The 15,182-nt window shown below is 36.4% G+C and overlaps 1 protein-coding gene across 15 annotated transcripts in view; it reads right to left on the minus strand.

The window, feature by feature from the left end:
• The window catches only part of ZMYM2 (zinc finger MYM-type containing 2), an 86,777-nt gene that overhangs the window by 55,563 nt on the left and 16,032 nt on the right, over positions 1-15,182 (minus strand). For 7 of the 15 annotated variants that reach the window (XM_017831616.1, XM_017831619.1, XM_017831627.1 and 4 more), the window contains 4 exons: positions 10,367-10,482; positions 8,292-9,151; positions 3,649-3,934; positions 232-397 (listed from right to left, as the gene is read on the minus strand). In XM_017831616.1, the coding sequence (XP_017687105.1) occupies positions 232-397; positions 3,649-3,934; positions 8,292-9,141 (1,302 nt within the window). In that variant the 5' untranslated portion in view covers positions 9,142-9,151; positions 10,367-10,482. Of the gene's footprint in view, positions 1-225; positions 398-3,648; positions 3,935-8,291; positions 9,152-10,366; positions 10,483-15,182 lie in introns of those variants that run through there. The other 8 variants (XM_017831623.1, XM_017831621.1, XM_017831622.1 and 5 more) reach the window with 6 other exon arrangements.

Raw genomic sequence — 15,182 nt, forward strand, 5'->3', positions numbered from 1 at the left:
GCAAAAGGCACTTCAAGTTTCTGAAACAAAAATCAAATATTAACCTCTTGGTTAATATTTCTTCTCTCAGTTCCTCTTCATGAATATTAAGCCTGCATATCTTAATATCTCATAGCATAAGAAAATATTGAAAATAAGGAAATTTAAAATCTTCAGTTCTCTTATTTCAGAATATAAGTGAATATGTAATTATTGAGAAAGATAAGAGGGAAAAAAACCAGTCAATCAGACCTCAGTTAGTTTACCACAGATAGTGCATCTTGATTTATTCAAAGCTCCTTTTGAGGGATTCTGTTTATCTTCATAGAAGGATAAACATGATGTACTGCAAAACTCCTGAAAAGACTCACTTGAATCTACTTGAGCAACTATGGTACCTTTCATTGTTGTTATATCTCTGAAAGACAAAAAAAAGAATTCATGGCTTGTGTATAAATACATACATATATTTAAACAAGAACACTTCATATAAGATTCAATTCTTCCTTTCAATGCTTACATTTCAGAAGCTTATTTAGTGTACAGTTCTTAGTGACAGGATGAACACTAAGTTTAACAATGTTTTTACACTACTCTAAGTACTGCAAGTATGTCTTTACTGTGCAAAACCCTATTTTATTTTCTTTGGATTTGGGTTATTTTTTCCCCATTAAATTATTCTAGCACTAAGAACATTAATGCACCATTAGGTGCAGTTGTGTCAAACTGAATTTTATACAAAAAATTAATATCAAATTTGAACAAGCCATTTTCTAACTACGTAAAAGTTACATACTTAAGTTTCATATGAAAAACTCAGATTCATAGTAAAAAAATAATAAATGGTCTTTACTTCTACATAGCTCCACCATTTCCAGTATTAATCGAAGGAGAGAGAGAGAGTTGTTTTCTCATATTTCTGAAACTTATAAATACAACCAAAAAGTTTAAAACTCTACCACAAACTTGTCCTAAAGTTTTACAATTTAAAATTTAAAAAAGTTAATTCCACCATTAAAGTTCCACAGCACCTCAACAGTTCATGCAGTTGCCCATGAAACTGTGTAAATTTAATGCATTAAACCAGAAAACCAACCATCAATAAAACTAATTTGGAATTGAACAAACCTTTTAACCAAACTTACCTATACCATCCCAAACTATCACATACCATACATTAGAAGTAGCAGAGAGAAGAAATAAAAGCTTCCCCTTTTGCCTTCAAAGCAATAAACCTGCTATTATTGACATACAGGAAATGCCACTGGTAAAAACATATAAAAAAATTGACTGGGCACATCTGGATCACCAGCTGGAAAACACATGCCCAAGACACTCAATACCTATGACCCCCAAAATGAAGATGAGTGAAAAAAACCTAGAAAAATATATACTTGCCTAGACAGACTCCCTTGAAAATAAAATTGTACCGCCCCTGGATATTAACACTGGCAAGCCTGCCTTCTTCCATCAAGGTCAGCATATTTTGGTTTACTTTCTGGAAAGCAAGTAAGATCTGTGCTAGGGAGTGCTATCTCTGCAGTTCTCCAAAACAAAGGCAGAGCTCCCACCTCCGAGGAGCTTATGGCTTCTGGCAGGATTCCACCAGGACTCACACATGCTATTAACTTGTAAAAAAGCACATACTAACTTGCACCAAAGGAGACCAGTGCAAAGTCAAAGAGTGACACAAGACAATAAAAACTACAAACACTAGGGAAAACGCCAGGTAATTCCTATACCTTCCTTCTTATGTAGTTACAAAGGTTCAGAAGAGTGCTAGAAAAGTGGACTACAATAAAATACCTAGGAATTTTGACTTTTCAGATGGAGCTTTACAATTCTTTAAAAAAGTTTATTGTAGGCTTTACTTTCTCCACTTCAAAAATTTAAGTATTTAAAGATACATCTAAGCACAACCTCCAAAAGTCTGACGTGATAACCAAAAGACCTGACAACTACTATCATCTATGCAACCTACATTTGAGATCTGGATTTTCTGAAGTCCTCTTAGCCTCCACTGAACTGCAATCTGACAACATTACGTTTTCTTTAGTAGGAAAAGAACACAGAAGCAAGCATGGGGGATGGTACCTGGAGTGCTACCACCCAGTAGCAAAAAAAGGTGAATAAGATTGAGCTTCATAATGAAATCACACTACAGAGAACAATTTAATGCATATGTTACCTTCTACTTAACAGTAATTAACTAAAAACGGCATAGTAGTGGAAAAGCAAACACCAACATCACCTTAGAAATTGCCAAAGGTGACTTCACAGAGGTTGTCTAGAAATTAAATACAGTAAAACTATTTTAAATAACCCCAAAAGCTGGAAATAAAGTATATTCCTCATAATTTAAAAATAAAGCCTTTTCATTTGGGGCAGTTTTGTATGTAGTTTCTTACAATACACAGATTAAGTATAACTTTATCATACAGTTAGCTGATTATGGTAGTCACCAAATTACTTCTAAAAAAATAATAGTGTATAAACACATAACATGCCAACAGAAGGAGTACAGATTGCTTTTGACTAGCCCTATAGAGGAAAGGGTTCAGAGAATTTGAGTTTTTACATGTATTTTAAAAAATATACAATATGTTAAATCTTCTAGGTTTTTAGTGTACTAGGGTATGAATACACAGGATATCAACAATTTTCTATACTTTATTTTTACTGAGTGTCAAGAAGGAAAAAAAAAAAAAACAAACCACCAGTAGTTTACATCTGATCACAAGCCATTAATCCACCACACTGCACACCAAAGTAAAACTTTTTCACTAGTTTAAATCTGTGATTGAGCAAAGACCACACTCCCCAAAGCACACATTAACAAAGGCAGTCTTTACTGCAAGCCTTCTTTAGTTCAGCAAGAATTTGTCTTTTAACCAGGGCCACCACAGCATGTACCAGACTGAGAACATGAGAAAGTGCAGTAATCAGTACAATGAAAGAAAAAGATAGTACAGCTATTTTGTACATTTAACACTACAAGAACACAGTTACAGAAGACTTCTCTTTGGCAATTTAGGTTTAGCATATAGTGAAAAATTACTAGTCAAACCTAACCCATAACTTAAGAATAAGCCACTCCTAGGTATGCTTGCCACTCCCTCTGCCCACTTAAGGTTTCTCCAGCTACAAAATTGCCATAGTAGCCCCAACTTAGAGTAAAAATATAAGGCTTTTCCTCTCACCATACTGCCAAGACTGGAAGAGCTCCCAAGCTTCTTCCAGCTTCTTCAATTATCAGTTTCTCCTCCCTTTAAAGCCTCTTGATTTTGTATCTTCATCTATCAAAATGAGTGCTTTCTACATAACATAGAGTCCACTTTTTCCATAAAGGACTTCATATATGAAGTATATCTTGTCACAGGTTATACTATAATTGGACACCTTGTCTTAAAAAACCCCAACAGTTATTTTTAGTGTACTGGCTTTTAATGCAACAATTTCCCATGCTCTGAATTCAAAAGCTGGTACATTTTTTTTTTGCTACAGCAGACACAGCAAATTCAACATTTCCAAACAACATTAAAGTGACACTATATAAACTACTTATATAATCAGATTTTATATTATCAACGGAGCAACTCTCACACATGCACGAGTATCTCAAGTATTACTGGATTTAGTTGCTAATGTAAAACAAAATAAAAAACTCACTTTCTGCACATAACACAAAGTTTCTTTGGAGTGGGTTTGTGTGAAAATGATGAGAGGCAGGTAGTAGAACAAAAAAGGTGAGCCGATCCTTTCCGCTGATATGCAGTCTGTCCCTTTTGTAAAGGCTTTTTACAGTTCGCACATGTGACTTTAACCTGTTTAGAAGGCTGTTGCTGGGCAGAAGGCTGGAAAATTTGCTTAGGAAGTGATGCTACAGGTGACAAGGAATCCACACCTGGTTGCTTCTGATTCCTAGGGAAGGAAGCTGACTGAGATATCCAAGAATCTTCAAGACAAAAAACCCAAACAAAAATAAAAGTAAGTGAAGAGACATGTACATACATATATACAGAATAACATTCACAGATGTATGATCATAAAAATCATTTTTCTGTTGGAACTAACAACAGAAGAAAGATATTTTCAATTCAGATTTAAAGTAAAATCCCATTTGATGGTACCATTCTCCATTGTTACCAAGCTTCAGAACATTAACAAATTTCAGGACGGTCCTATATTACATCTAGTGACAAGTTTTGCAGACTTTGATTCACTTGCACTGTGTTTGCAAACTGGCAATTTTATCTTCAGAAAAACAATGCTGCAGTTAGCAACTGCAATTAAAAGATACAAAGAGACCAACAGAGAACATGGAATGTCTAAACCAATGTTTGAGACAAACTCTGCAAATTTGTAAGAACGTGAAGTCTTAAATTTTCATTAGTTACTTTGTTCTAAAGCTGTAACTAGTGACAAACCCTCGAACTGGGGTTCCCCATACTCGTTTCCTAGTCCAACAGCTTACAGCCAGAGAACTATACTGCAGATAGAGTGAAACACGGTGGCTCCACATCTGAGATCTGCATCCATGCCATTGATTCCTGCAAAAGTTTGTGGTTTTCTCAATAACCTTTTCAATGCAAGGAATACCAGTTAATGTGCAAACTTGAAAGGTCATGAGAGTTTCAAGTCTTCCTCAGTAGAAATCAGTGAACCTAGAAAATAATATTTCCTTTAGTTCTGGCAATACATAAATCCAAGACTCTGTGTTCCAGACTGCACTAGTCTTCCATCTGTATTTTTGGAAAATAGGTTACCATGGAACAAAGTCATCTTTGCCCAAACTTCTGTAGCATAACCTGCTACCTGAGTAACTTGCAGAACGAGAATGTAAGCAAAACATTTTTTCTAAAAGAAATACATCTAGAAAGATCATATGTTAAGTTACATGCTCCATATCTTGGCTTGGAGCAGAATATACAGTTCTGGTGGAAAAAGAAATCCCCCAATAAAATTTCATTTCTAGACTGTTCTCTGGAATTTGAGCTTTCATTCAAAACAATTATCACCAGAATTTAGGAATGTTGAGCTTCTGAAGACTGCTAATAATAAAACATTACTTAAACATGAATTAAAACTGAATAAAAACAATTTTGCATTACAAAAAACATTTATACAAATTCTCAACAGTATGTCTGTTATACCAAATAGTGTCACAGCACTTGGGACTTACAGCTTTGAATGTCTCACTGCAGTAATTCAGAGTATTCCTGGACTGTTATTACAACTGGTATTAATACCCAAATATAAGAAAGATGATTTTAAATTCTATGACTTCAGATAACAAAACCCTCAACCTACAGACGTCAGTAACCGACTATACCTCCTTCTTAAGGAACATTATCTTAGTCCATAATTGTTCATTAAGAAGACAGCATCCTTTCCTCATATTATTTTCTGAAGTCCTTTCTTTCCCCAAAGGTTTTATTAACAACATACTCTGATGTGTTACTTTAAAATTCAGTTTGGGGACAAAGTTCCAAGAACCCTTGTTAGTGAAACAAACAACATACATTCATTAGCAGGTAAAAGATAATTTTCTGGTGTGACTTTGTAGCTGTCAAGGATGTCCTAATTCTCAGATATGTAAGACAAGCTAGGAATTCAGCCATTGTAATGCTTGAGGGTAAACAGAAGAGCTGGAATAAAGAGGCGAGGGGAAGAGGAAAAGGTCACAAAAGACATTTCTCTTTAAAGAGGCTTACTTTGGAAAGCATGAGTATCCTTACTGACAAACTAAGACAAGCTACCACAGTGCTTAAAGTTAAAATTCACTTGAGTGCCCTCTTCAAACTTTTCTATACATCTACTACTTCAGATATATATAGCACCTTAACACCTCGAAGTATTTTGAGATTCTCCACCTTTCTCACAGATTTCAAGTGAAAGCACATTGTCTCTCTTATCAGGAATGCACAGCATGTGCAGTAGAGTTATATTTGTTTGTAATTCCAGTAGTGCTCAACTGCAACTCATGAAAACTGGAGTTTGCTGGACTCATTTGGGTTTGAAACTTTCACTATGACTTTCTAGTACCTCATTAAGATTACTTCAATTATTCCTTAGTTTCTTAAGGCTTCAAATGGCCATCCCTGACATTTTGTTGCATTTCTTCTTCCACAAACACACCAAAAGAAAATATTCATTTTTATATTATGCCTTATTTTCACATCTCACTTCTCAACCATGTTACCTCCTCCGCTTTAGATTCTCTGCAAAGATCTGTAAAATCTGGTTTTCATGTCCTTGAACTGAGAAGGTGTATCACACTTCCTTTGTTGATTGCTGATGAGTTTCCATGCCTCACTGCCTTATGTCTTCATCCTTCAGGTTCCTACCTGCAATACTTTATTGGCCAAGTTTATGAGGCTATACAGTTTCACGTTCAACTTCTTACCACAATGGCTTTTCAGGTTGTTCCCATTCTTTCTTATTCATTCCTGCTCTAAACTGCTATAAAATTATTCCTTATTCTCATTTGTACCATTTATTTCCAGAGCCATCTTGCAAAAATGACATCTTTTAAACGAGCTGAAAGAAATGTCATTACAATTTGGGGCAGAGGTGGGGAAGAACATGGTACTGAAGTTTTACAGAGGTACACAGCTCAAAACATTTGCATTAATAACCTGGTTCAGATCAGGGCAATTCTGAAATGCATTCTCAATTTAGGTGTTGGCTCTGTTTCTGAAGCATTTTTGAAGCACAAAAACTAGACTCTATTGAGAGAAACAAAACCTAAGTTCCAGTCCAAAGCATGTGAAACTCATCTACATGGACTTCTGTTCATCTACCTGGACTTCTCCAAGATCTTTGATGTGGTTCCCCACACATTCTTGCTGCTAAATTAGAGACATACAGATTTGATGGACAAGGAATTGGCTGGATAACTGCATCCAAAGAATCACAGTTAATGGCTTAATGTCCAAGTAGAAACCAGTAACAAGCTGTGTCCCTCTGGGGTCCGTACTGGGACTGATACTATTAGTAACTTCATCAACAGCACAGACAGTGAGATTAAGCACACCCTCAGCAGATTTACTGCAGACACCAAGCTGAGTGGTGCAGCTGATAAACCAGAAGGATAGGATGCCATGCAGAAGGACCTTGACAGCCTTGAGGAATGAGCCCATGTGAACATCATAAAGCTCAACAAGACCGAGTGCAAGGTCTTTCCTCTCCATCAGGGTAAGCCTCAATATCAATACAAACTGGGGGCTGAATGGGAAGGCAGGCCTGCAGAGAAGGACCTGGGAACACTGGTAGATGAAAAACTGAACGTGAGCCACCAATGTGCTTGCAGGGTGATTCTGTCCCACTTCTCTGCTCTGGTGAGACCCCACCTAGAGTATTGCATCCAGCTCTGGGGTCCCCTGTACAAGATAGAAATGAGCCTGTTAAAGCAGGTAGAGAGGAGGAACATAAAAAGTGACAGAAGGTTGGAACATTGCTCCTGTGAAGAAAGGCAGAGAGTTTGGAGTTGTTCAGTCTGGAAAAGAGAAGACTGTGGAGACCTTATTGCAGCCTTTCAACATATAAAGGGGGCTTATAAAAAAAGATGGAGACTTTTTAACAAGCCCTATAGTAACAGGGCAAGAGGCAATGCCTTTAAATTGAAAGAGGGTAGGTTTACATTGGACATGTGGAATAAATTTTTTACACGAAGGTGGCAAGATGGCAAGACACTGGAATGGGTTACCCAGAGAAGCTGTGGATGCCCCATCCCTGAAAAGTGTTAAAGGTCAGGTTGGATGGGACTTTAAACCACCTCATCCAGTGAATGATGTCCCTGCCCATGGCAGGGTGGTTGGATTAGGTGATCTTTATATGTCCCTTCCAACCCAAACCACTCTATCAAATGTACTGCAATGCTTACTGGGGACATTAGGTTCTAAATTAATGCATTACACAGAAGTTTTGCTGTTACGCACCTGCTGCTTCATATACAGTGGAGGTATTTAGCCCAGAGGAATAGACTAACACTGAACCTGAAGAAATCCTCCAAACCACATATATAATCATAAAATTATTTAGGTTGGAAAACACATTTAAGATCATCAAGTCCAACCATAACCCAGCACTGCCAAGTCCACCACTAGACCATGTCCCAAGCATCAGATCTATACCTTTTTTAAATACCTCCAGGGCAGGAGACTCAACAAGCTTCCTTGGGCAGCCTGTTCAGTACTGGATAAAAAACTAAGCAGTGACACTGCTAAAATACTTTAATCAAATATTCTATAAATCAAATATTTCACAATTTATTTTCAGCTTTTAAGGAAACATTCAAAATTGCAACTTACCAGGATTATGATGAGTCACAGATTCTCCATTTTGAAATACATCTCCAGCCACATTCATTCTACCAGGATTGAAAGGTCCTACACCAGTCTTGGTCTGTGAAGTCAAAGATGGGGTGTATGTTTGCAAATTAACACCAAAATTACTTGACTGCAGTCCGTTAGATACATCTCCCAAGCTGGCATTCTGCAGTGACGTTACATGTGTAATCATTAAGTTCATGTCATGCCCTTCAGTATTTTCTAAATGACCGTCACTGACAGACCTCAAAGCACCTGTTTCTAATGTAGTAACATTAGCAATCTGAATTTCAGAGTCTGGTTCTGTGGTTATACCACTATTATCTATTCCTGAATTTACCTTACTTCTTGAAAAACTGGAAGCTGAGAATTCCATTTCGTTGGTTCTATTTTTACACTCTGGAAGTCTTCGTTCATTAAAACTGGAAGCATTCTTCTCTTGTCCTTGATTTGTTTCAATGTCTTCTTCATCGTCTATAATAATAGTTTCACTTATACTACCCTTTTGAGAATTTAAGTCTTTTGGAGGAGAAAGCACTTTGCAATCATTCCCTTGAAGTTCTTCATTTTTGGATGATGTAAATGCAGTGTTCCTTTGATCTGCCACCAGTGACGTAGAATTTTGCGGAGGTTGTACAGGTTCAATAAAAACTACATCATCGTCATCTTCTATAGGCGAGTTTTGGAATTTATTAGGTCTAGAAACTAAAGAAGTCTGTGGCCCTCCAAATGTATTTCCTACATTTGCAAGACCTGCTGCCATGGTGGTATTCCCTAGCAGACTAGGAGTATATTCAGACAGGTCTAATCCTCCCAGAGGACTTGTGTCCATTCCAGATCTGCTGTTTGAAGAAAAACGAAGCAAGAACCAAATTTTAGAGTAAGATACAACTTATCAACAACAGTTATTAAAAATAACTACAGAATTAACAGTTCCAACTTTTACTTTATTTTTCCTGAGATAATGTAAAGACAAAACCAAAGTTTTTCTATGCTCTTCTTTGAATGTCTTAACATTCACTTATTTTCTAATCCTATACTAGCAAAAAATACTGCCATAACTAACATTTCACACACAATAGCTAAACATCATTATGTTTAGCAATACATACATAGGAAATAAAATTTTTGATGGTACTTATTACATTATCCTGATATCTCAGTCCCTTTCCCACACCACATGAGCACAAAATGAGCCTTAACACTGCTTTTGCTAGACTGCAAAGCATGATCAAAAGTCAGACATGCAGAAAGAAAATCTGAATTCCTACTGAATTTCATTCCTATTAGAAATGTTACAGTTTCAATATAAATACAATTAGATGATAAAAGGCTGAAGTACATATCCAAGTGCCTAGCAAAAAAAAAAAAAGCAACATCTTTCTTTATATTAACAACTTTGAAATTGAACTGATTTTCCTCCAACCACACACTGCCAAAGGTCCTTAGGTAGCCCCAAGACAAATGGAACAAGGAAGGGATATACGAAACCATTGCACATGACAGGAATAGACACATTATTGAGCAGCAGAAAGTGGATAGCAACCGTTCATTCGTAGCCACTACCACTGGTAGCTCATTTTAAGTCCACGACTCACTAAGTCATGTTCTACTGCAACTTTCAGTAACTTCCTCTCTTTTAACAGCAAGTGATGCTTATTCAGGCTCCTTCCTAACAGCTACTTTGCCTGGAGGGTTTTGTTTGCCTTTAGTAATTGCTCAGTTTGGGGAATCTGTTCTTCATAACTGTCAATTCTACCATGAATTAAAAAAATTATAAAAGTCAACCTGGATATAATTGAAGCTAAAGGACCTGAGATGACTCTAAAAAACATCTGTATCAAAAATCAGTAAGTTAAATTGTACTTGATTTATACGACAAGAAAAATGCAGACATACTTGTGTTATAATCTGGGTATGTCTTGGAGTGTACACTGATGTGTGTCATCAGTGAGCTTTTGTGAAAGGCTAGAAGCAGCTTTCTGTGCTTTTTAATAAAATCTTTATGCAGGAAAGCAAATACAAGAAGGAGAAATGCCCTGCTCATCAATACTTACCCATCCAGAAATCCACTGCAATCTGTTTACCTTAATAAGTTGCTCCAAGTGCTTTTATTTCCTGTGGGGAAACTGCTCTTGCACCAATTTGCTGCCCTTCACAAAAGTAGTGTGTTCTGAAAAAGGGTTAAAACAAATATTAGCTATTCAAAATGGTTTCTTCATCTCAACCCTCATCTACCAACTATGTTCCTTAAACTGACTTCCTTCTAAACTTATAGTTGAAGTTAAAACCCGACTTTCAGTACTATCATCCTACAAAGTTAAAGAGAACATGAGCCTCTTCAATTATTGCTGTGAGTCAAGCAGCAACAGGACTGTTAGAGATTTTCTACTCTCACATCACACTTTGAGAATCCTTTGTTTGATGCTTTATAGACAGAGAGAAAAACTACCATGTTTGGTAAAAGACAGACAGACATAACTGCAATTAAGTAATCAAACGCTAGAATTAAGAAGTATATCTCTAATACAGTATTAAGGAAATAAATGGTTCAAGTAAACTGAGCAACTGAGAATAAAAAATCTGAGCAGTTACATTTCTTTCCTTTCTATTGGGTCAACCTCCTTGCTGCTTGCAGCACAATATACTATGCTAAAATTAAGATATAAAAGGAAAATTATAGAACATACATTATAAATCTGGCCTACCATGCAATATAAACCTTGCATTGGTAATAATTTTCAGGCTGTATATATGCACTGCAGTGATGCTTAGCACAAATTCAGGCATCCATAGCTTATATTAACACATATGATTATTCACATGAGACTGAAAATGTTCAAAGTTCAAGCTACTATTTATTATCCAGGTTTTATAATAGTCATTAGGCTTCCCAGAGTTGGCAGCATTTTTAAAAGAGAGAGTATCAACTTGTGTAGTTATCTACTGTTTGGACAGCCCTTAAAATCCCTGGACAGTAAAAATGCCCAGAGGAATAAAGCTCAAATACTCTTCTACACATTTACAACATTATACAAGCCCTCTTGTCCATTAGCTGAGCAGGAGCAGGGAGGGCAGCAAAGCTGTGAACCCGATTAATCCAAAAGAGAGGCGACCACCTTTTAATTCCTTCCTATGTTAGCCTTACAGCCAAATACCATTATGTAATAGCATTTGAACTGCAATAAAGGTAACACTGAATTGGAATGAAAGAGGTTTTCTTACAAAAAATTGCATTATCAATGCAGTTGGCTTGTACCTCCCTGGAAATCAGTCAGTTACACTGAAGATTAATTTAATCCAATATTCTCTTTCAGGTATCTTACTTTTTCCCTCTAGGGCTGAGTAATTTAAAGTTAGATTTTCCTGCATCTCAGCTTTTGTTGAAAAGAATTAATTCAATTCTTAGTTTCACAGGTTTATTTCATGTATTTTCTTTCTCTACAAGGACAAAAGCATCACAGGCACATAAAGCTTTTAATAAGGTTTTAAATACACCTGAACAGATAGGCGTGAAGAAAAAAATGAGACTATGCCAAGAGTATACTTCAGGCCTGACTCAAACATTTGCTATTCCTATTTTTACAAGTCCTTAGCAGAAAGACAGACTTGGTCTGTATTACAATACACACACATAATAGGTAGCAAAGTTAAGATCCAAAACATGTATATTTTTGCCTAAATCTAATTCTTTTTCTGCAAAGCTCTTAGAAAGGTTTTAAATACCTGTATTGTTAGATATTACAAAAATTAAAAAATTTTGTGTGCTTAAGTGTTACTGCATTTATCATAAGCCAAATCTGCATATATTTCCTTGCAAATAGTTCCTTCCTCTGCAACAAAATTACCCATAAAATCAGAATTATTTTTCAAAAAATGTGCAAAATCAGGTAGCTTATTTTCTAAATGTGGTAGTAGCAAGGAGAAACACAAAAACCACAAAGGCAATGTCACAGTCAGTATTTCTAAATTAAAAACTACCAAAAAAAGAATGATTTAGAGAGTGAAAAAGAGGAGGTTTAGAATGGGAAACTGGGAAAAAACTCACACCTTACAATTGGCAACTGCAAAAGATGCTTAACAACAGAAATACAACTATTAGAACCTGTAAGATTGATTAGACTGATTACTGAATGAGCGGGTGAGATTTTGGAAGAAAAACAAACAAAAACCAACAAAATCACCAACTAGTGAGACCTGGTCTGCAGAAAATGCATGTTCAGTACTGCTGCAGAATAAGCACAAGGCTTTCTGCTGCTGCACAGGCAGCAAAATTTCATCTGGATAGAAACAGAGGCACTGTCAATATACAACAGCCCTTCCTGAACTATGCCTTGTATGTCCCTCTTAAATTAGGCTACATCACTCACCTGTACAAGTCTTTATGCTGAAATAATTTACAACCCCACTGCTATATTCAAGGCTTAATTTCTCAAATAAATAAAAGGCAAAATGCAGGCTCTTGTTTAGAAGGATGGCAACTGCTACAGCTCTTAAGACAGTCAGCTAGGTAACACTCAGGTCAAGTCTTAACTCCATTGTTGAATGATAAGTTAAATATATCATGAACTGCAGAAATTGAGGTGGGGTGTATGACTACCTTAAAAAAAAAAAATCAACTCCACTTTAACAAAAGCAGAAACTGGAATTTAAATGCCTTTACCAAGTGCCATTAGTAACACCCGGAATGAAGGTGGCAGAAGAGCACAGTCATGGTTATGTACACTTGGAGCAAGGATACAAAAACCAAAAGGAATCACTGAAATCCAGCTTAAACTACAGTTCCACCAACATAGAGCACTTGAAAAAGACATCCAAAGTAGGACCAGCATGTATAACTGCTTCCATAAAAAGGCTGTAAGCCTAAAAATAAAAAAAAGAAAACCTAGAAGACTACTTTCAAGATAATACATAACTGAGACATCTTCAAATGTGAACAGATGAATAAAATTTAGGAGACAGTATTACTCTAAGATACAAATACAGGAACAAGAAGAAAGGGACTGATTTGCCCCAGCAAAAGAACACTACTTTCTCCAAGGAAAGCACAGGATCGTAACTAAATTATTTACCTCAAAAGGTACTGTGCTACATTTAAATTCCACATCCAAACTAGAAGAAACAGCATATCAATGGTGTACTATCAGTCGCTTCCATTCAGTGCTGACAGCACATGTGAGATAATGGGAACGAGACCGCAAAGCGATAACTGAAGATTTCAGCTGCCGTTGTGCAGACCAGGGGAAGAGGGCAAACGGCAGATCCAAAAAAATGGGAAAAAAAGCCATCCCCCCAAAACCCCAAACCAATTCATCATTGAACGACGGGGACAAATTTTTACAGCACAGCCAACTGCAACCAGCTAGAAGACAGAACAGAAGACAGAAGGAAAAACAACTCCCGGTCTAACTCTGAGCCATAGTTCACATATGTTAAACATGTAATTACCCAGACAGCACTCCTGAAAAGCGTATTTAAATTCCCAGGGGAATAAAAAAAAAATTAAAAATAAAAAACCCTCATTACTTCAACATCTGACTTCGGAAAGGAGAACAACCTAAGCGCAAGGAACAGAAATGGAGCAGCTACAACAAAAAGCTCGAGAGCACAAAGGCGTTTTAAAAAACTCACTGTTTTAAGTATACAACCAGTCTAAAAAGACCCCAAAAACACTATAAAGACTGCTATCAGGAAGTCTCTGACCTACAAAGATGCTGGAATTGTACTGGGGGAGTATATTTCATATACATTTGCCCTATTTATATGTATATTTCATATACATTTGCCCTATTTATCTTTTGCTAGATGTGGTNGGCTACTAAGCTATGTCAGAGCAACAGTTTGTCTAAAATGCCAATTCTTGTCAATTTTACAAACAGCAAAATTTTCCTAAAGAATACTCAAGAAGCCTGAACCACCGCAGAAAACACAGAATAAACTCTTTCCGTTGATGTTCAGCAAGGAAAAGATCAGGGAAGACTATATCTTAAACTCTCTTTCTAGGGGTCAGGCCAGAGAAAAAAATGTCACAAAGTGCTAACACCAGGGGATTTTAGAACAAATCACTAGGGTCACGTGGCAGTCACTTAAGATTTCTAAAGAAAGGAAGCAATTTTTTATTTCAGTATCTGCAATCAATTACTTAAGCAGAACGTGAGAACAATTACCCAGACTACAATCCTATTTCTATCGGTAGATTAACTAATAGAAACTACAGCTGAATAAATTAAAAAAAAGGAGAAGCGAACTAACATAGATTTTGCAAAGCAAAGGTAACATCTCACAGGACTACTGCAGACATCTTTTGAAGGGTTCACATACCAACCCTGATTAAACCGGTATACACCACGTAAGTCTTCCAAAAGGCATTCAAACACTGTCCTCACTGGACTGCAGTGGAAACTATCTATAATAAAGATTTGAGAAAGGGTTCTCTAGGGGATTAGTAGTTATTTAAAGAGAAAAATACCATGTCTTGTTTGCTGTTATCACAATAAAGCAAAGTTACCAGAAGGGTTCCAAAATAAAATTACATAGGTCAACATACATAAGTCAACCAAAAGAGACAGTGATTCCCAATGTGAGTGGTTCCTAATTACACAAACTTATTCACAGCAGCTGAAAACAGAAACTGATTGTAAAAAACTACAAAAGGATATCACAGTGCTGAATGCTTGGACAGTGTCACAGGCAAAATTACTAGTGATAAACACAAGGTAATGAACAGGGAGCAAAGGGCAACTACAGACATAACAATTTAAGATCCAAGTTGCAATTCTCTCACTCTTTCAAATCAAAGGTACTCAATCATCAACAACCAAAGAGGAAAAACAAAATAAAAGAACAATCATGAACAAAACAGAATATATTTGT

The sequence above is a fragment of the Lepidothrix coronata genome, unplaced genomic scaffold (assembly GCF_001604755.1).
Source record: "Lepidothrix coronata isolate B3197 unplaced genomic scaffold, Lepidothrix_coronata-1.0 Scaffold194, whole genome shotgun sequence".
In the NCBI taxonomy this organism is placed as follows: Eukaryota; Metazoa; Chordata; class Aves; order Passeriformes; family Pipridae; genus Lepidothrix; species Lepidothrix coronata.